The 21334-nt window shown below is 45.0% G+C and overlaps 2 protein-coding genes across 6 annotated transcripts in view; both read left to right on the top strand.

Annotated features, from left to right (window-relative positions):
* st3gal3b (ST3 beta-galactoside alpha-2,3-sialyltransferase 3b) overlaps positions 1-10682 on the top strand; it is a 79601-nt gene extending 68919 nt beyond the window's left edge. For all 5 annotated transcript variants that reach the window (XM_049599072.1, XM_049599071.1, XM_049599075.1 and 2 more), the window contains 2 exons: positions 1704-1850; positions 5663-10682. In XM_049599072.1, coding sequence (XP_049455029.1) covers positions 1704-1850; positions 5663-5752 — 237 coding nt within the window. In that variant the 3' untranslated portion in view covers positions 5753-10682. The remainder of the gene's footprint in view (positions 1-1703; positions 1851-5662) is intronic.
* A 9133-nt stretch (positions 10683-19815) lies between these two features.
* The window catches only part of LOC125902597 (artemin), a 34703-nt gene continuing 33184 nt past the window's right edge, over positions 19816-21334 (top strand). Inside the window, exons 1-2 of the mRNA XM_049599080.1 lie at positions 19816-19997; positions 20954-21277. Of these exons, the coding sequence (XP_049455037.1) occupies positions 21160-21277 (118 nt within the window). The 5' untranslated portion in view covers positions 19816-19997; positions 20954-21159. The remainder of the gene's footprint in view (positions 19998-20953; positions 21278-21334) is intronic.

The raw sequence follows: 21334 nt of genomic DNA, 5'->3' as shown, positions 1-21334 counted from the left end.
GTGTGTGTGTGTGTGTGTGTGTAAATTAATCTGTATTAGAACACGCAGTAGGGGGTTGGCCAGCTGCTGGTTCAGCTCCACCTACCCTGAGGGCTGCAAATCAGGGTAATGATTTAAATGGGGCCTCCCTCCGCTCTTTCTTCTGCACCCACTATTTTTTCCAACACACACACTCTTTTTTTCCCCTCATTCTTGTTCTCCAACATCTACACACACAATCACACACAGCCCCTGTACCCCCCAGATCTCTGGCAGCCCAAGGCGGTTAGGAAGCACAGTTCAACCCTGTAGATCACTGTGTCGTAGCAGGGGTCTGCAGGGGTCGAGTCTTAAAGGTAATAGTTAATCACCAAGTGCTCAAAGTCAGTTAGCAGCAGTGGAGCAGAACAAAGACAGAGGCACAGGGGAGGGAGGAAGCAGATACATGAGAGGGATCGGACAGGAGTGCGGCTTGGGACGCATATTTTTGTCCGAACCAGACCCCAGCCCGATGCAGGTAATGTCGGCTGAGTTTGGTCTTGTCACGCTATTGTTGTTACCATGGTTACAGCTTGTCTGTATACAGTGATTAAACAGTTGGCACCTTGTAAATGATGGTTAAAAGGCATTGTTTTATATAGGCTAAAGGTTAATTGTTTTAACGCGTCTCACACACGCACACATTGCGCAACGTTATCAGCGGTAAAAAATTTGAGTGTTGCTATTGGCGTATGTCAAGAAGATCCCTATGAGCTCTCTTAGAGGCCGCACACATGCCGCGTCTTTAACCGCCTGGTAAATGCAAGGTCGGGCACTGGGCGCTACTTATGTGCCTTTTTTGTGCCAGCTTTCCAGAGCGCAGTGGCAGGTTGCAGAGCTGATCGTGTGTAGGCCTATCGTCTGTGGGACAGATGTAAAGCTCTGGCAGCTCTGCACTCAAATGATCAACTTCTTCCCCATATTTATCATAGATTGATATTTACGAGAAAGGGGAAAGATATCTGTCGGCTGTGATTGGTTGTTCCTTGTTACATGGCATGCGGTGTGCGCTGCTGCGTTCCAAAAGTTGAAGTCAGTCTATCTCAGAACGCAGCCGTCGTGCCCTGAGAAATGAGCGCTCGGGAATGTGTGTGCCGCGTCAGTCTGGCGTCATTGAAAACAATGAATTTGAGAGCGCAAAAAACACGGCACGTGTACGGCATGTTAATTGCTGCTGCTGCTCGCTGGTCTTGTCAGAATCCCCCGAGCAAGTATCCCAATCTTTGGGTAATGTTAGGTGGTGACAAATGTTGTTTGACGTCCTCCACATGGAGCTCGCTAAGGTAAATGTACATGAATATTTACCACCTGAAATAGTCTTTATGTTGCGTTCAAGTGTGTTTACGTAAATAACGAACCCCAGCACTGAACAAAAAGTAGCCCAACACAGACAGTAGGTCCCTCAGTTTTAGGCTGAACCCGACTGGAAAAACAAACATTATTTGTAAATATCTGTCTGAAAGCCGGTCTGACGCATCCTGTAGAGCTCTGGTCGTGTATCCTCACTCTAGATCTGACATTTGTCTTTGAACTAGTTTCAGAAACCAGAATCACTTTCAAAATTGTCTGATAAAATCATAACAAATGTGTTTTTATCAATAAACGCTCCTGGCTTGTGTGTGTGCGTTTAAGTGTGTGTGCACTGTGATGTTCTGACCTGCCTCCATCTCTGTTTTCCACTCCAGAACATTCCAACTTTGGGAACAGTCGCTATAACGATGGCACTGCATAACTGTGACGAGGTGGCAGTGGCTGGTTTCGGCTACGACATGAACACGCCCCACGCACCTCTGCACTATTACGAGACTGTCAAGATGTCCGCCATTAAAGAGGTGAGTTTTTGAACATCTGAGCGCAGCATTTATGTCTGGCATGTTTTGGTGAAATGAAGCCCATTAAAAAGTAAAAATGTGGCACATCATTTATTATGAAGGTGCTCTTAAATGAGCCGATTTCTACTCCATGCTAATGAGAACAATGTTTTCTGGCTTCTCTCCGGCCACTGAGGAATAACTGAAGAAACAAATGACTGTAATCTTTGATGAGGAGGGACCACCACTCTTGTGAAGGAGGGAGAGGGAAGAGGTGAACTGGCCGACAGCCAAAATACATTCACTACAAAGCCGTCACTGTTTAGTCTGATGGTATTATTAGTTTAAGAATTGTGCATGAATGGTACTTCTCAGCTTTTGTATTTGCATCCAAAGATATGACAGTTCTGAGCTTGACAAACATTGTTGCAGAATGTGTGGCGTTGCATTAATGGGATCTGTCCCTCGTGCTGATCGGCTCCTTGTTCTCTGACAGATGAAGTTATTCAGATATGGGAGTTCAATGGAAGCTTCTTTGGTGCTTTTAAAACTGGTGGGAGGACAAATGTCTGCGGTGTGTTGTAGTGTAACTGTGTCATATGGTGCATTTTTTATGTCATATGGTGCATTTTTTATGTATGATAATTGTGCCATCAGTTTAAATATGCTCATTTGGTTTAATTAGTTTAGTTTTTTAACTAAAAGAAAACCAATAATATGATGCATATTCTGAACTTCTCTTGTATCCTCTTCTCTTTGGAGTACTGCGGACATGAAACTACACAAAAACTAACTGAAACAGAAGAATGAAAGCATCAAAACGTTGCATCTGTAATTTTGGCACTGGTCTCTCCCCAGCCACTGCATCAACATGCTGACTGTTAGTGCGTCGTTTGAACAATCATTTTCTAAACGCCCTCATGACGGATCTCTCTCCCCTTCATCAGTCAAGTCTTCCTCTCGGTGTTTACGCTGAAACCCAGTGGAATCAAAGATGTCACTGGCGCGCTGACGTGTGTAAACCATGAGCTCAGTATGATGATAACCTTTGTCTAAACTCTTAGTGAACCTTTGGCATTCATTATCATCATCTTCATCAACATTGTCATCATTAGCCACACATGGCTAATTAATGGGAATAGTTTGGGCTTTTTTGTTTGGAACACTTTTAACTGCTGCCACTCCCGCGAGGGCTGTTTGGCCTTCTGGAACCGTGAAATGAGCCACGTTTTATTCCACTGCTTTGGAGAAAGAGCCTGTTTCCTATCTGGATGGGTGCTTTGAAGCATCACGGAAATTGTGTAATTAGACGAGATACGCAAAAAATTGGTGTCACAATAATCACTGAAGACAGTGTGATGCTACTGAGCTCATCTGCTGTGGTGTGTGAAACTTACTGACAAATAGATTTAATAAAGCTGCTATGGTAAATATTTTTATATCAGCAGTGGATCAAATGAAACTTGTATGTGGAAAGGGGTGGCTCGTATTGACAAACAAATCTCGATTCACTCTCACAGCTCTCATCAACCTCATTTCCAGCCGCAGCAGGCAGGTAGCAGCTAGCTAGTGAGCGTAGTAGTGTTGCACCTAGCAGCTAAAGACATAGATATTTCCCTCCGATGTTGAAGGAGAGGAAATCAGAGCTAAAATGAGAGATAATCAGGATGCACAAAATATGACTTGAAATTAATATTAACACAGCTGTTTACAGCATTCGTATGGCAGCAAACCATTATATTCTATGTAAAGATATTTAAAGTAATGGCGTCCTGAGCAGAGAGTGAAGTCAAGCTACCTCTCTTGTGTGTCGTAATGTTAGTCCCTGGGTAGCTACTGTAATGGCCACTGCTTTGCACTGCTGTCACACAGCAGTAACCGCTGATATTGGTAGTTGCAGAAGCACAGCGCCCTCCCTCCAGTCCCCTCAGGTTAACAACATTAGCAATGTACTGTTGCCGCTGTTGATTCAGTTTATTGAGTTAGCGCCGCTAGCCGCCAGCTCACCCACCTCCATGTTAAGAACTGTGTGCAGACAATCCAGCCCCAGACTCTAAATCATAGATGTGCTCTGAATGTCACGTACATATCCTTTTAATGATGCTCCGTGTCTGCCCACTTTGGCACAAACATCTGCTTTGACCCAAAGATGAACTGATTAGATTGTGGTGGCCAAAGGTCAAGGTCACTGTGACATGGCATCCGTCTCATGCTCGTGAACACGATATCTCAAGAAGGCCTTGAGGGAATGTCCTCAAATTTGGCACAAACGTCCACTTGGAATCGAGAATGAACTGATAAGAATTTGATGGTTGAAGGTCAAAGGTCAAGGGGACTTTGACCTCACAAAACATGTATTTTGCCATACTGCAATTCATGCAGTAACTATGACAAAATTTCAAATAAATGTCTAATATGATAACAAGATGAAGTGATGACATTATATATCCTAAAGGTCAAAGGTCAACTTCACTGTGACATCATAATGTGACACAAACACTTTCCTGACCATTACTCAACATCATATTTAAGTAATGCAAGGAGAGACATTTGGTCAGATCCTGAATTAGTGACACTTATCTTGGGTGAATTGGATGTTAAATGCAACTGCAACTTGGGTTAGCGGAGGCATACAACTGTGAGACAGTAATTCTACTGTTTTTTCTTAGATATCCGTCTTGCCGTTTCATTTTAAACTTATTCGCAGCAAGCATTTTATCATCAGTGTTCTATCATTGTGCTTATGATGTCTTCAGCTAACAGCCAGACAGCAGCCGTGACACAACACAAAAAGAGCAATAGGCTGAGAACCGCAAACCACATAAGCTCTCCAGCTAATGCCTCCTTCTCCTACAAACAAGGACACGTCTGGTGTTGTGCCTTATCTTGCTGTCAACCAAACAAATCCACCAGGGCAAAGCTACACTCCTAATGTCAGTTTACAGGCTGACAAGCTAATTAGCGAGCCAGATGTACCATATTGAACAGAGTAAACATTTACCTGCAAATGTCAACATCGCACAGTTTGGATGCTAAGTGGTGCCCGTCCTTAGCCTGCTAACAAAACACTTTCTGTCCTTGACTTGCAAGCTATATTTACCAGCGCTCAAATTTTTGGACGAGTCTCTGGGCCTCTACCAGCTCAGCTGTTAACCAAACAACAAACACCAGCCTGCCATCCCCGAGGCTTGGGGGCTACGTTTTGATGCATTTTGAAATCCTTTTTTTTTTTTCTTTAAATGTTGTTCAGATTTATTATTTAAACATGATTTTTGACAGCAGAAATAGATTTCAGTCTGGCTCCGGACATCACAGCTTTATGTTAATTTCCAATAAAACTGTAGCTTATTGTTCCTTTTGGTCCTGCTGTGACCCATCATGTAGGTAGGAGGTCAGACCCAGACAGGCCGTAGGAGAGTCTTGAACCAGCAGGATAGACTCAGAGGCAGCTGCAGGGCCCAACCTCCTGTAGCTCTCCTCTTTTTTTCTCCCTCCTATTCCCTCCTGTACGTTTCTTCCTCCACCCTTTGCCTCCTTCATTTGCTCTCTGGCCGTTTCTCAGTCTCTGCATCCCAAAGCACCGCACAGGAACCATCGGCTCTGGTTACACATCGGCCCACCGGACTGAATCCTCATAGCACAGCAGGGAGGAAAGCTGACCCAGTGTGGCTTTACTCATATATATGCACACATGAACACCCACACGTATAGACACTGGGAATAGGAAAGTCTGAAACTGACAGGCCTCGGTGCATATAGAAGTATTCTCACAGTGATCACTGGTTATTTTTCGTGTCACCCTGAATTTGTTGTTTCCTCTGATTCTCCCACAGTCATGGACACACAACATATCCAAGGAGAAGGAGTTCCTCCGCAAGCTGGTAAAGGCCAACATCATCACAGACCTGACCAACGGTATCTGAGTTTACACCCACACCCACAGTCTCCTTCTGCCTTTCCCAAAGGACTACGAAACAGGAAACTGAGAAATGGATCGACTCTGGGAGAAAGAACCCTTAGAACCCGGGTGGCCCTGATCACTGTCTGGGTTTTTCATATCAAAGGAGATTATTTAAAAGAAAATAAAAACAGATACAGGAGGGTTTCTGTGGGGAGATGCACACATGTGCCTTCTGAACCAAAGACTCCTGCTGATTGAAGCAGGGAGCGGAGGGGGGGTGGACACGGGGAGGACTGGATCTGCCCAGTTCCTGTCTCACCGAGAGACAGTCGCAGGAAAGCTCTGCCGGCTCTGCGCTTCAGCGTTTACCACTTCAACCCTCGGAGTTTCACATGAACGAATCGTACAGAGCAGAGGTGACACGTTGACGTTCAGACGTCAGGATTTAGCTTGACTCACTGGCTGACTTGACGACGGGACAGGAGAGAAAGGAACGAAACGAGGACTGTAGCGGGGAGCGTGTGCGGGGATGGGTTGAGTATTAGCAGTGCCAAACGTACCTCGTACAGGGGAGAGGCCGTCCTCCTCCTTTTGCTGCCTGAATGTATTCACTTTCCTCAGTGTAAATATCAAAGATTTTTACTGTGCTTTTTAACAAGCTGCAGCAGCACCCCCTCCTGACCCCAACCCCACCCTCCCCCCATCCCCACCCGCCATGTGTCCATTCATTCATTCACATTTTTACTGCCTGTCCAGGGTCCAAAATTAACACTTGCTGAGCCAGATGACGGTAGATAAATCAGCGAGGGTCACCTGCCACACAGACTGGTGTCACTTTGAGACACTCACAGTCGAGTGCTTTAGTAAAATACAGACTTCAGTTCTTGCAGTTTTCTCTGTAAAGTCTTTGTCTGTATCTATAAAGCGGCTCTTTCTGCTTGTTAAGCCGGCTCTACACAGAGCGGCTGTGTGTGTTATCCCCATGTGGCGGCTCACATCAGGTCATTAAAAAAGATAAAATAAGCTCTCTAAGATTCTCTACACTAAACAGCAGTGAAGCACTTGCCAGGAAAAATGTATGTTAATTATTTTGGTCCGTCTAAAATTACTTTCTCAGCTCTGACAGGTGAGCCCAAAAGTCACATCTGGACACTGCATCTCTCTTCCACCTCTTTGTCTCTTTGTAAATCCCTCTTCCTCTCGGCTCCTTCACGTCACGGTACTGTCTTCATCATCTTCATCAGACATACAGTAACGTGTCCTGCCCTGGTCAAAGAGAGCAGACTCTGTATGTCCCTCCTCCAACCTCCTGTTGCTGCAGAGTTTCTTGTTCTTCAGTAAATGGTGGAATCTCGGATTGTAGAATATAAATATATATATTTTTGTTTTTAGGTTAATTTTAATTATTTATTTTTTCTTGTTGCTGAGTCCCGACGTTTTGGTCACAGGCAGGCCTGCTTTCTGAATTTGTGTTTTAAATTTTTTTTTTTTCTCTCGATTTCACCGCCATGTGCTTCCTCAGAGACTGCATTATCTTTTAAGTTTGTGGCAGAAGCAGTGTTGTGTTTAAGCCAAATAAAAACCAGACTCATCAGTGGATTCAGTAATAAAATGTTGTTAGACAGCATCCCTTTATTTCTGTGCTTTACGCAGCTCGTGTTAACAGTGGACATATAATCACAAATTCCTTTAAATTGAGAGGATCTATGAGGTAATAACTGCTCAATCTCAAATTAACATGTGCTGATCAGGCCTTTGCACTTTGCAGATGAAGGTTCTGCCACACACTTCTCAGTATTCTCGTATTTCAACACTGCATGAACATAGAGACTGTTCAGTATTACACAATCAAACCTTTCCCTTCTTCTTCTGCTCCCCGTTCAACAAAACAATGTGAGAATGTCAAAATCTGTTTTCCTTTTTGTCATCTTATCAAATGAATGCGATAATCATCTTTTTATAGTGATGGTGTGTTTAAATACTGCTTCACCAAAGCAGGGTTTTGTTTCACAGATAAATGTCAAACAGCAATTCAATGAGATTTTCATCTGTTTTCTGTTTCTACTTCTTTTAGAAGTGCATATATTCCTGTACATTGTACACACGCAGCTTCACCTCCATTAGTCGAGCTCAGTACGCTGCTGCTGTTGCATCTGTTACATCGCTCCATCGCTTGTTCCTGATTAGTTCTTACAAACACCGTTGGGATCCTGCAGCAGCAGCGTGTCCTACCCAGTCCCTTCAGAATGGCTCCACCGGGTTTGAAGGAATAGATCACTTATTTGGAAAGTAGGCCCCGTTTGGGAGTTTTCATGAGAGCGAAGGTACAGCTGACCATTGCACTATCATGAGGCGCTCTCAGTGCCTTACACCTCATCACCTGGAAACTGTAGCGAGGAGTTTGACACGGGAAAGTAACCGCAGCTGATCCAGTGTGTACGCACAGCTCCAGGTCAGGACAGGTCACGTCTCATTTCTGTGATTTGGGACCAGTCCATTTCATATCTGTGCTGTATATATCCATTATATACAGCTGGGGAAGACCTGAAGCCCCATACTGGTTGTTTTGTGTGTTTTAGCCCAAAACTTTAAATGCTGGCTGCTGAACGGCAGCTGTTATAGTGCAAGAAATAATCAAATTCACTTCTTGATATGTCCTGCTATATTGCTCATCAATACTATGGTTTTCGGCAGCTGATTATTTCAGGGGCACTCTCCACCAATTTGACACATGAAGTTCAGTTTACCCATCAGGAGCATTGGCTGTATGTAAAGATGGACGATATGATAGCTCCCCAAAAATGAAGCCATAACATCTCAGGTACAGCACAGGTTGTAAACCCCACCCAATGAGCCAATAGAAGTACGTTTTAAATAAATTTTTCCTAAAGATGGTTTCACACTGAGTATGTTTTTCTGGTCTGGTTTTAATTTGTTATTTGATACTATAAAAAGGGGCATGATGTCATGATTGACAGCTGTGTGTGCTGATTGGTGTCCTAGGGATCAATGGTGCTGCTCACAGTTGAGTCAGACAAACGTATGGATAAGAACTCAGTTTCACAACTACACTTCCTGATCACTACCGAGGAGATTAAAAGTACAAGTCATAGTGTCGAGTTAAAACAAAAGCTGCGCTCTATCATAGAACATGGGGATAATTGACCTTCTGCTAAGCCCCACCCCTTTGTGATGTTAGTAGTAAGCATGGAGCCCACACTGTAACTAACGGCACTCCCTGGAGAAATATGATAATATTTTTGGAAAAAATGAAAGAGTGATTCCAGAGAGAAGCAGACAGAGGGGTCTACAGTCTGTGTTTGAAGGATATATCCAGGATGTCAAACTGACTCAGCAGCAACAACAGGTTAAAAAGACAAAGATAGTTAGAAGCTAAAGCCGAACTATAGGCTACAGATCACAGTGTAAAAGTGAACCACCACATCACTGCTGATCGCCACACAAGACAATGAATATAAAGGGAAACTTTGCTGATATTGAACCAGCTGTGTGGCATCACAGTGTGTGCAGATGAACAGTGTTTGGCTTCATCCCCGCACCTGGACCTCCACCATTGGAAGGGCAGGAATCACTTTTACGCTGTGATCTGTAGCCTGTGATGACACACAGCAGGTTGAATATCAGCAAAGTTTCCCTGCTTCCCTTCACTGGCTCCTGTACAGCAGGGTCGGTCTTTGTTTCACTGTTATAATCATTAAAAAGCAAAAGCAGCATGTGTATACATTCAGTAGGCTATATCTTCAGTAGCTAGCTAGCTAACCCTACACTTTTCAGGGTCTGATTTTGGTTTTGGAACAGAGAAAAAACGTATATCTTTTTCCAACCTCTCCAGGTAACAAGTATCATTAATACACGACGTGTAAAGGGACACTTGGCTGATATTGAACCCCTGATATTGTAACTCTCCAACATCACAGCTCCAATTAAATGTGTCATACCCCATAGCTTCCATGGGGTCAAAGATCATGTCCCAGCCTTCATTACACCCTAGACTACAAAAGCGCAGTCTCTGGCTCCAAATGACGTCGCTAGCACAGGATGGCAGCGCTTATATCCAGGATATTTTGGCTTCATTTTTGTACAGTGAGAAATAGAAACGCATCTTTACATACAGTCTATGGTCAGGAGGAGAACCCCTCAGTCTGTGAGAACAGTTGGCTCTGGAGTCTGAGAAAATGTGGGATCTGGTGTGTTTTTAGAAGCTTGACTCGTACAGGGACTAAAAGTCAGGATATCTTTGCTCTCTGCTGCTACGATTTTGATTTCTTTTTTAATCCGTCTCCTGTGAGGCCCCTTACTTTTATGGATGTGCAATGCCAAATCACTGGAGTCCCTCTGTAATGCTTGAATGTTCCGTGAATGCAGGGAGAGTTTGGTCCCTTCTGACTGCCGCAGGGCCATGTCACTATAATGTGACTCGACAAAAAAATAAAGGAGACTGTCACAGGTTATGGATAATAAAAGGGTTAGATTAAAGCGTACTGAAATCATTTGAAACCAGTTGCTGTTGAAACACAGAAAATCAATCTAAATGTCTCCTTGTATGATTTGGTCATTAATAAAGTAAAATAAATGTAGTCAGCGGGCTAAAACATGCCAAGCCACCAGTATGGTCTTTAAAGCTTTGAGACTAAGCAGACCCTCAGTTGGAGTTTCTTCTGTTTTCTTTTTTTCTTTCTCTTCTTCTAGGTTTTGAATTTTTACGCATGCTGGAGGAGTTCAAATGGATTGGACCCAAATCGCCTCTTCTTCATAACCTGTTCATGTTAAAGCAGAATGTATTCGCTTTTATCATTGATCATATTTATGATTTTTTTTTTAATTCCACCACCATCAGAAGGAAGTCAAAGTGATCAAAGTGTTACTGTTTGTTTTTTATATACAGTTATAAATGGCTTTCTGCAACTCAATAAATAAGTTTGTAATGGAAATTTGTCTGTGTGCATTTTTTTGTATTTGTCTTTTTGTACATACATATTTCTGCACACTGTGAATTTCCAGTATGTATAGTAAATATTTTTGATGTATTTATAGTCTCTGTTTTATCTCAACAGACAGGCAGGGCTTTTCATCCTTGCTTTTGTCAGAGTGTGACAGCAGGCGGCCTGAACGTCTTCGCAGATGGCTTTTCAAAGCGCAGTGTGGCCTTCGCTGCCACATACAGTTGAGGGAGGCCTCATGTTTTGCAGCATGCTTCAGGTATTATACTGTCTGTGTGTCCATTAGTCTGTTTCAGGGGTTATGAAGTGCAGGAAGCTCGCAGCGAAGATGAAGAAGAGATGGAACGGAGGAGTGTGGAGAAGGGGATTTCCTCTCCTGCTCTGTACTCTGTATCTCCTACCTGCAGAGCTGGAGGAAATCATTTTTCAATCCTCCATCCACCGGACTTCCTCCCTAATGTACTCTCCGCTTTTCTCTTGTGTGTTTATGTCTGTCGCACTCCGTGTCCTTCTCTGACTCGCTTTTTCTCCCCTCAACCGCTCCTTTGCCCTCATTCTTTCCATTTCGCCGTCCGTTCCCATCCCTGCGCCGTGTATTTCTTTCTTGTCACCTGCTCAACTTTGAGGGAGATCTTATTTCATTGCTGTAGCCACGAGGGACTCATTTGAGACCTGTTGCTCGCACACAATAAACACACAGGCGATTCAGCTGCAGCCGTGAATCTCTCACTCACTTTCACACATCACAACATCACCATAAAGCAGGGGAGCGTTTCTCAGAAGGAGTGAGAGCAGGCCGTCCAGCTGTGGCTGCTGCAAGTCAGTATGTGTGTGAGGTGAAAGAGGACAAGACGCTGAGGGCCCTTAAAGCGCCGCTGGACCGTCCCATCCTGCTGTTAATGGGGTGCCAGAAACTTTCGGCCCCCACATGTCACGCCTCGCCGGTCACCAAAACCACCTCGCTCTGGCCACTCTGACTCAACAGATTTCCTGACCTCCACAGCGTTGGATCGAATGCTCTCCCCCCGCAGCAGGAGGATATTTGCCACCTGGGATCTCCCCGAGGCAGCTGACTGGGCCGGCCGGCTGGAGGCGGCCGTTCCTGTTTGTCCGGCGGAGAGGGGTATGAGCACGCCTGCACCTCTTCAGCCGACGGGCCTTTTATTCTCGGCGACAGGTTCCCCGCCCCACCTCCTCTCAGTAGGATTGGAACGGAGGGGCCACGACCTCTGGGGCCTGAAATTTAAACTGCTCGTAAAAAGAGTTGGAACGGGGAGAGAAAACACCCATTCAGGCACCCATTTTCTCCTCTCTGTTTACTTAATGTCGGGTCAGCTGAGATGAGGGAAAACAACATTCCCTTCTTTACACGCTGTCCCACATCCTGTCAGTTTACCTTTGTCTGTGGATGTGACTCATACAGAGGGCTGCCGTGCACCTGTGTCACTGAAGTGTTTCTTGCTGTCCCGTCAACTTGTTATTCTCTGCTCATTTCTAGTAAATATCAATAAATATATAGTTTCAGAAAGACAAAACATTTCAAAGATGACACTGAATTGTTAAAAGATGGCAGGACTGTGTTTCTAGTTTTTCTGATTGTTTGTCTGCCCTGCTGCGATGGAAACGCACAAACATGTGCTCAAAGGCAAGAAGCAACCCAGAAACATCTGTAAGCTAGAAACACTTCCCAGTCAGCTCTGTGGCCTTTAGGATGACGTACCAGGAGGAGAAAGTACAAATATATTTTCATTTAATTTCAGCAGAGCGCATTTCGCAACACCTCATCCTCAAGACAGCAATGAGATAAAATAAATGTTGTCACATTTGCAGTCCTGAAGGGCTCTGGCAATAGCCTGAGTGTCAGACTGAAGCTCCCAGAACCTTCAGTCTGACATCGCCTCCATTGAAGGCGATTTATAAAGAGGGGGAATTTGATTTTTCCCTAACCAATCAGTAGAGATCAACGACTCACCCAGAATCTGACGTCATTAGTATCCATGCCTCGGGGTGCCAAAAACAAGCGAGCATTGCCCGTTTAAAATGTCTCCGTCGCCGTGCACGCCCAGCTGCATCGCCGTTAAATCCAGTTTAGCAGCTTCCTTAATTTGGTCCTCCATTCATGCGAGTAGTGGCTAAATACCTCGATAGCATCGTTAATGTGGTCTGTAGGATATGTAGCGGTCGCCATTGTTGTTGTCCTCACCAGTTACCCACCGGCGTACAGCTTGACATCAGCGTGGCGCTGATTGGCTATTCGCTAGACCCGCCCCCACCCCCGGCGTTCATTGGTCCGTCCATCGTTTGGACGAGATAAATCTCAGATTCATTGCAGTATGCCAGACCAGTAATGCAAGCCTACTCAGTTGAGTGGGCGGGGTCTATGGTCTGGAATCAGGCTACTCTGGCAACAGTGTGCTCAGTAATGTTAGTACTATATTTATGTTTAGCCACCTGACAGCATGTTTGCTGTCTGCAGCTAACTTACTATATTCATATACACTCACTGGCCACTTTATTAGGTACACCTTGCTCGTACCAGGTTGGACCCCTTTTGCCTTCAGAGCTGCCTTAATTCGTGGTATCACAGATTCAACAAGGAGCTGGAAACATTCCTCCGAGCTTTTGGTCCATATTGACATGGTAGCATCACACAGTTGCTGCAGATTTTTTGGCTCCTATTCCACCACATCCCAAAGGTGCTCTAATGGATTGAAATCTGGTGACTGTGGAGGCCATTGGAGTACAGTGAACTCATCGTCATGTTCAAGAAACCAGTTTGAGATGATGTGAGCTTTGTGACATGGTGCGTTATCCTGCTGGAAGTAGCCATCAGAAGATGGGTACACTGTGGTCATAAAGGGATGGACACGGTCAGCAACAATACTCAGGTAGGCTGTGGTGTTTAAACCATGCTCAGTTGGTACTAAGGGGCCCAAAGTGTGCCAAGAAAATCTCCCCCACACCATTACACCACCACCAGCAGCCTGAATCGCTGATACAAGGCAGGATGGATCCATGCTTTCATGATGTTTACACCAAATTCTGACCCTACCATCTGAATGTGGCAGCAGAAATCCAGACTCATCAGACCAGGCAACGTTTTTCCAATCTTCTATTGTCCAGATTTGGTGAGCCTGTGTGAACTGTAGCCTCAGTTTCCTGTTGTTAACTGACAGGAGTGGCACCTGGTGTGGTCTTCTGCTGCTGTAGCCCATCTGCTTCAAGGTTGGACGTGTTGTTGGTTCAGAGATGGTTTTCTGCAGACCTTGGTTGGAACCAGTGGTTATTTGACTTCCTGTTGCCTTTCTATCATCTTGAACCAGTCTGGCCATTCTCCTCTGACCTCTGGCATCAACAAAGCATTTTCGACTGGATATTTTCTCTCTTTTTGGGACCATCCTCTGTAAACCCTAGAGATGGTTGTGCGTGAAAATCCCAGTAGATCTGCAGGTTCTGGCACGAACAACCATGCCATGTTCAAAGTCACTTAAATCACCATTCTGATGCTCAGTTTGAACTTAAGCACGTCATCTTGAACATGTCTACATGCCTAAATTCATTGAGTTACTGCTACATGATTGACTTATTGGCTATATGCATTAACAAATAGTCGAACAGGTGTATCTAATTAAATGGCCGAGGAGTTCTTTTTTTGTTTTATTTTCATCATAGCTTGATCTGTCAATTGTTTGTTTAATCAATCTTAACAGTCAAAATGTTAAGAAAAAATTCCCAGAACCCAAGGATAACGTCTTCAACTAGTCTCAACCAATAATCAAAACTCTTAAAATCTTGGGTTGACTAAAATAATATAACCATAAGGTCCATTTAGTAGCTATTTTGGAGCTTTCAGTCCTATCGCATGATCTTCATCAGCAGATACAATTTGCCCAGTTGTCATGAAATTGTAGATATTCAGATTTTACTTTAAAGGCTTCTCGTCTGAGATTTAAAGGTCTTAACTCTGGTAGTTGCTTCTCTGGAGCTTTTTGATCATATAACATGAGCTTCCTCAGCAGATGAAGTTTGCAACTAAATGGACCCTGTGGTGATTTACAAAGAAAGTGATATTTGAACATGAGTTTCCTCTGTGGGGTGGCTGGGCTCAGCCTTAGAGATAGGGTGAGGACTTCGGACATCCAGAGGGAGCTCGGAGTAGAGCCGCTGCTCCTTTGCGTCAAAAGGGGTCAGTTGAGGTGGTTCGGGCATCTGATCAGAATACCTCCTCCGATTAGAGATGTTCTGGGCACGTCCCAATGGTAGGAGGCCCCGGGGTAGACCCAGAACAAGCTGGAGGGATTACATATCTCATCCGGCCTGGGAAAGCCTTGGAGTCCTCCAGGAGGAGCTGGAAAGCATTGCTGGGGAGAGGGACGTTTGGGGTGCTTTGCTTGGCCTGCTGCCCCCGCGTACCAGCCCCAGGTAAGCGGGCGGGCGTACAGACGGACGCGCAAACTCCATCTCCAGACCAAAGGCTTCATAACAGCTCTTAAACTGATTATTTTGTCAACCAGACACACTTCACATTGAGGAAGCTAAATCCAGTGAGCCTGAGACTTTTACTGTAGCGTCACCAAAGATTTTAGTAAGAAACATCTTCACTTTTCATCTTGTGCTGCCACCAGGTCAGAATCTAAATTGGTCCATTACTGTTGTTTATAACAAATACTACTGACATTCTCATCAGCCTCAGCTGTACAGTGTATTCTGTTTTAGCCAGCAAATGTTAGCATGCTAAGATGCTAAACTGATATAGTAAAAACAGTAAACATTATAGTACCATAACAGTAGCACAACAGTAGCACAGAGTGCTTCATTCCTGCGGTACTCTTTTGTGAGTATGTTGGCATGCTGATGTTAGCATTTAGCCTGAGGCACTCCTGTGACTCAGATCAGCCTCACGGAGCCACGATGATTGTCGACACTTAGTCTTATTGCGTAATACACACTTAAATGATTCACTGACTGTCAGAATTGACTCTAATTGATTTTTGATTATTCACCTTATCATTCAGCTGTATTTCCTTGAGATAAGACTGAAGCCAGAGTGACACACTGAAGTTTCAACAGTGTTGTAGCTCTCTGTTGTGTACTCTGCTCACCCTCCATCTATCCACATAATAACGCCTCTAATCAAGCTGCGTGCCGACACTTTGCTTTATGATTTGTTTGTTTGAACAGTGGGACAACAAATCTGGGGGACGCCTGCAGGAACACGGCTTTGAAATGCTCTGATGAAATGTAAATCACTGCAGATTTATCTGCGCTTCATTCACTCGTTGGGGCTAATGTGGAAACACGTTGTTATGGAGCTCGCTGTTTTGCTCTTGCAGCTACAGTGCGACTTTGTCCCACAGATTTGGCTGTGTTTTACAGATTTGGCCTGAGGGCTTTGGACAGTGTGCTGGACGAGGGGAGTTCCCACTTGTAAAGTGAAAACAAACTTTCAAAGCTGGAACAGGGCCAAGAAAAGAGAGGCACCTTTTGGATGGGAAAGCGCAGAAGAGACGGAGAGGAAGGACCTGTGACCTGTGCCTCCAGGAGAAACCGGAGAAACCTTGGAGGGAATTTAGAATACCCTCGAACTGTCCGTCACATCTGGAGCAGTCACTCTCCCTCTCCCTTCAGCATCACCACCCAAAATCCAAACCACCCACCCTCTCCCCTATCCAGTCCTGAACTTGGATGGACACAGCAGCTCCAGAGGCCCAAACCAGCACCCCGTATCCATGGAAACAGCTGTGTACATCCAGGAGAGAACTGACTTTCTCCAGACACAAACAAAATGATAAAAATCAGAAAATCTTGTTGAAAAATGTTCTCATAAATTCAGTTTTATATTCTTACAAGGAAATGAAAAATTCCAGCACCGCCATCATGTTCCTGCAGCTGAACCTGTGTGTGTGTGTGTGTGTGTGTGCTGAAGATGTGTGTGTGTTGTGCTTGCACGGGGTTTAACTGTGGGTGTACAAACAGTGTCACTCTGCAAATCCCTCTCACAATACCGAACAAGTTCATCGCCACTGCTCACCGTGATGGATGATGTAGACACACTTCTGAATAGCACACACACTTCTTAAATTTGTGACCCTGGTTGCAGTGCGGTGCCGTCTGCTCAAACTCTGCTGACTTACCGTTTACACAGTGATTCATTTTATTGAGGACATTTTTCACTCCGGAGGTTATTATCTGATCTTTTGAAGAGGCATTTTTTGGCAGCGTGGTCACTTTGATGTGTGTGGTAATGTGTGTTTAAGGAGTAAAAAAAAAAAAAGGTTTGTTCGGGGTAATGAAAGTTTTACATCTTTCACTCATCTTGAATCTTACAAATGTTAGATTTTTATGAGCCTGGCCGGTTTCTGTTCCCTCCTGTTGTTATTGGGCTCATCCTTATTATCTGACGGTACATTCCTGCATGTCATGCACCTCAGCTGTGTGCATTGTTGCCTTGTTGGTTGCTACTATTAATAGCGCCGTGGCAGAGACCAGGGATCCTCCCTGCATTTGTCTCTGCCTCTGCGCGGAGAGTGGGCCCGGAGAGGAAAGCTAAGGAGCTGTTTACCCAGCCTTTGTGCTCAGCGGGCCTCACTGTTTGCCCTGCAGGGAGTGCCTCAGCTGGAGGGCCTTTCCATGCGCCGAAGGGTGGGTGGGTGGAGCGGGGTGGCAGGAGAGAACGGGACAAACCTGCAAGGTGGAGGGGTGGAGAGTGGCCAGGAGCTGTGCCGGTAAAAAGTGTGTGGTTTGTGATGCAGCGAGCAGGGGGCATCAGAGGAGTCTCCTGTCCATCGTTCAGACCTGACAACTGGTGACACAGTCTGGTGGAGAGGTCAGGGCAGGTCTTACTGGACAAACATGAAGCAGGGTGGCACACATGCATGAGTGTGTGTGTGTGTGTGTGTGTGTGTGTGTGGCCTACAGGTGCGTGCAATCAATCATGCATGCATGCATGTGCACAAGGGGTCAGTGGGCCCCTGGGCCAAAGCTTCTGTTACAGCTTTTAGCTGCAGCCAGCCGCTCTGTTGGTCAGTTGGTCGGTGGATCCACAAAAATGTCACCACCCTTTGGCGGCCATATTTTTGCAAGGCTGAAAGTTGGCATGGAGGTCAAATGTGTGTGGGTGTTTGTGTTCATGCCAACAAGGGTGCAGTTGTAGTGGCCTAAAACAAAAAAGCGCATCACTTCTAAACGGATTGCCACGTCCCCTTTCATCACTCATTGACCGGTTGTTGCAGGGAGGCATCACCATGACTATTGACACCTGTTTTTTGAGGTTGTGTGCTTGTTGATGCATGCACGTACATGGCTGCAGATATTGCACAGGAGCGCTTGTTCTCAGTCGCTTTGTTACATTGCTTGAATCATCCTTAACATTTGCAAAACAGTGCATTTCTCAAAACAATTAGTACAAACAGCACCCCACAATGGATGACCTGCAAAAACTATAGGCTGTATAAAATAATGGACGTGGCTACTGGGCTGTCACCCGTTTGTTTGTGGACTCTCGTTTTGAAGCCTTCAGTTTGGCATTTCAGCTATCACCATCTTGGTTTTTGGAGCCAGACGTGACCATTTGGAAGAGAGGGTGGAGCTGTGGAGGAGTGAGGGGTAGATCTGACATGTAGACTGTGGTGACGGCTCACAGACAGCCCGTCACCTAAAGCGTCCCTGCCATTAAATATGCGTAACTTTAAGTCTTAATAAAATGTAAACGGGTGAGTTATTTAAAAATACATTCCCTGGCATTTCAACATGGAGGTCTGTGGGGTTTGACTCACTCTTCGAGCCAGCCTCAAGTGGCCATTAGAGGAACTGCAGTTTTTGCCAATTCCGCATTGGCTTCATTTTTCAGCCTGTAACTCATTCAAAATCCTTAGTTCATCTCTCAAAGTAAATATGTAAATCCACAACATGTCAGTGCCATCTGAATGACAAATCCTTGAACCACAAGACAACAAGACAGTCAAAATGTTTAGCCATGTTTTGATGTCATGGGAAATGGGAAATATCAAGTACAACAGTATGAAGTTAAACATTATTGTATGTTGGAGATTGATTGCTAGAGATTAGACAAGATTCACATTTAAGCTTTTGCTGTTTGTTCTGTAACTTGTCGACAGACCATGTCATTGTGATACAGAAAAGAAAAAGACGAGATCATTTCACAGCACTGCATTGCACAAAGAAAAAACTACAAAATTAGGAGTGTAAACATGGTTGGTTGTTGTTGTTCTGGGACACCGTGTCAAGTTCTGCCTGTTACATGCATTGTCTTACATGCATCCACCACCACTCCCACCTGCCCCACTAAGACTTTCGCCGCCTTAACTTTCGTCCTTGTTCCACCGTGTTTCTCTCTGATGCCGCTGGGCGCTAGTTAAACTATAACAGCAGCCAGCCATGTATCATGCTGAGGTAGGACACCTTATTTCCATAGGTGTCTGACGCCACAAGTCATCGCCTAAGTGCCAGATTTCGACGGCTTTTGAGTGAGACTGGGTGGAAATGAAACTTACCGGTATGCCCTTGCGATGTGGAGGTTGAACAAATAGTTTTGAGAGTTTCACTTTTTACCACAGCAACTGAGAAAAACTAAACTCAACTTTTGTTGGAAAGTCGATCACTAAAGCAACACACGACAACCAAGAGACAATAAATGACCACAAACAGATGCCAAACGACAGCGACTTGTCTCAAAATAATCACACAGGTAGAATAAACGATGACACAGAGACACAAAACAATTGCAAAGAGATACAAATTGGCCACAAAGAGACACAGCTGCTTCTTTTGTAGTGGTTTTGTATCTATTTCAGTCTGGGTGTCCTGCTCCTGTGTAGGAAGGGTGGGGGGCCTCTTACATGTCTGTGCCCAGGGGCCCATTGTCTCATAATCCGTCCATGCCTGCACTGTCTGTGTGTGGAATATAGTGAAACGCTCGACATTTATGAATCCGGGAGTGCAAACACTGAAGGGAAGGATTCTTGCACTTGGAACACTTTTCCAGAAAACGCTCCATGACCGTCCTGTGTGACAATCACTCCCCTCCCTCCCTCCCTCCCTCCTCCCAGCGCAGGAACAAAAAGACATCCGAGCTATGTGGATGGGGAAGAAAAATCACAGCACTTTGTGGAGCGGCCACCGCGCTCCGGTTTCACAGAGCCTCTGACTGGCGGAGCGGCGCGCTGTTTTTACGCATAGCCTCCAGTCCTGCGGGGCATTGTAGACATTGTGTAGTAGCTGTGTAGTAGACTCCTGAGAAGACACCGGAGCGGCACAGTCCCTGATAACTGGATACCTGAGTCCAAAGTAAGAGAGTTTAAAACAGGGGAAAAACAGAGAAGCGCTTGCTTGGAGACGCGGGCTGTAGCTGCGTAAAGACGTGACGCATGGACTTTTCATGGTTAAGAAATACATTTTGAGCGACACAGCTGCGATTTTTCAGGTTGAACTTTACATTCAAACCCGCTTAAGACCAGGTGACACGTAAGAGAAGAAGGAAACAAGACTTTCCTGTGATTTCGTCCTAAATGAAGGGACCGCGCAGTCTCTCCTTGGACCTTTTATCGACCTTGACTTCACTCTAAAGTGACGCAGAACATGTTGTGAGAATTTCTCCCGCGGTGTTATTTACTCATTAAGCATGCGATCTATTTGGAGGCAAGACTGAACAGGTAAGGAGAAGGGGAGCCGTGCCTGAAAAACTGGCTTCATTTCATTAAACGATGGTTGGACGTGAGTCAGCGCGGAGACAGCACGAGTAGCAGATTGAGGACGAACATTTTTTACACTTCTGACTGTTTTGACTTTGCGTCCTTCTCTCTCCGTCGCCGTGTTGGAGTGTTTATGTCACCGCAAACAAACTTCTACCTCATTAGGTTTTATATAGGCTGTGCCCTGCGTGCTGCAGTCAGCTGTAAAGTTTATTTTCCCTGACCTGGATAGGCTCCCGTCTGCAAAATGTCAATCTTAACAAGTCATTTGGTCTCGTATTCTTTCTTAAAATACACATTTCTTTAAAAACTGAAAACACGCGTGAGATAACTTCACTTATTTCCATTTATGTGTCAGGATTTTTCCACAAAGACGCATCTGAATTTGTTGAAAAAAATGTCCTAAAAAGTGCGAAACTACCTCATCCAGTTGGGATATGTCACACAAACTTTAAGACTCACTCTAAAACTTGATATAATATAGATAAAACGACTTTATCCCGCAGGTTAACACTCTATAATCACCATCCACCCTCTCTGTCTCCTCTCCAGGGTGCTGAGACTCTCCAAGAAGCCGTGACAGGAGACCCGGCCAGAGAAAAAGGGATTTTGACCCGCGTAAAAAAAAAAAAACGAGGGAGGAGGCGCCTCTCGCGTTGAAGCAGAACCGCTTTAGATGGATTCTTCATGTTTGCTTCAGCCTCAGTGGACACAGCCTGCTCCGAGCACTCACAACCCGTGACAGTAAGGTGTAAAACATGACGCATCGCACTGTATGGATAGCCGAAAACATGAGCTGCGCCCTGCGTGGAAGAAGCCGCGGCTCTCCTCTCCTCTCCGGTGCGCACTTGGAGCAGAATGCGCACAGGGCAGCTGGTAAGGCACCATTCAGATTCTTTAAAGTCTATGTGGGGATTTAAGACAATGCCATTT

This window comes from Epinephelus fuscoguttatus, linkage group LG15 (assembly GCF_011397635.1).
Source record: "Epinephelus fuscoguttatus linkage group LG15, E.fuscoguttatus.final_Chr_v1".
Classification (NCBI taxonomy): Eukaryota; Metazoa; Chordata; class Actinopteri; order Perciformes; family Serranidae; genus Epinephelus; species Epinephelus fuscoguttatus.
The sequence above is the reverse complement of the archived record's forward strand: the minus strand, read 5'-3'. Positions and strand labels throughout refer to the sequence as shown.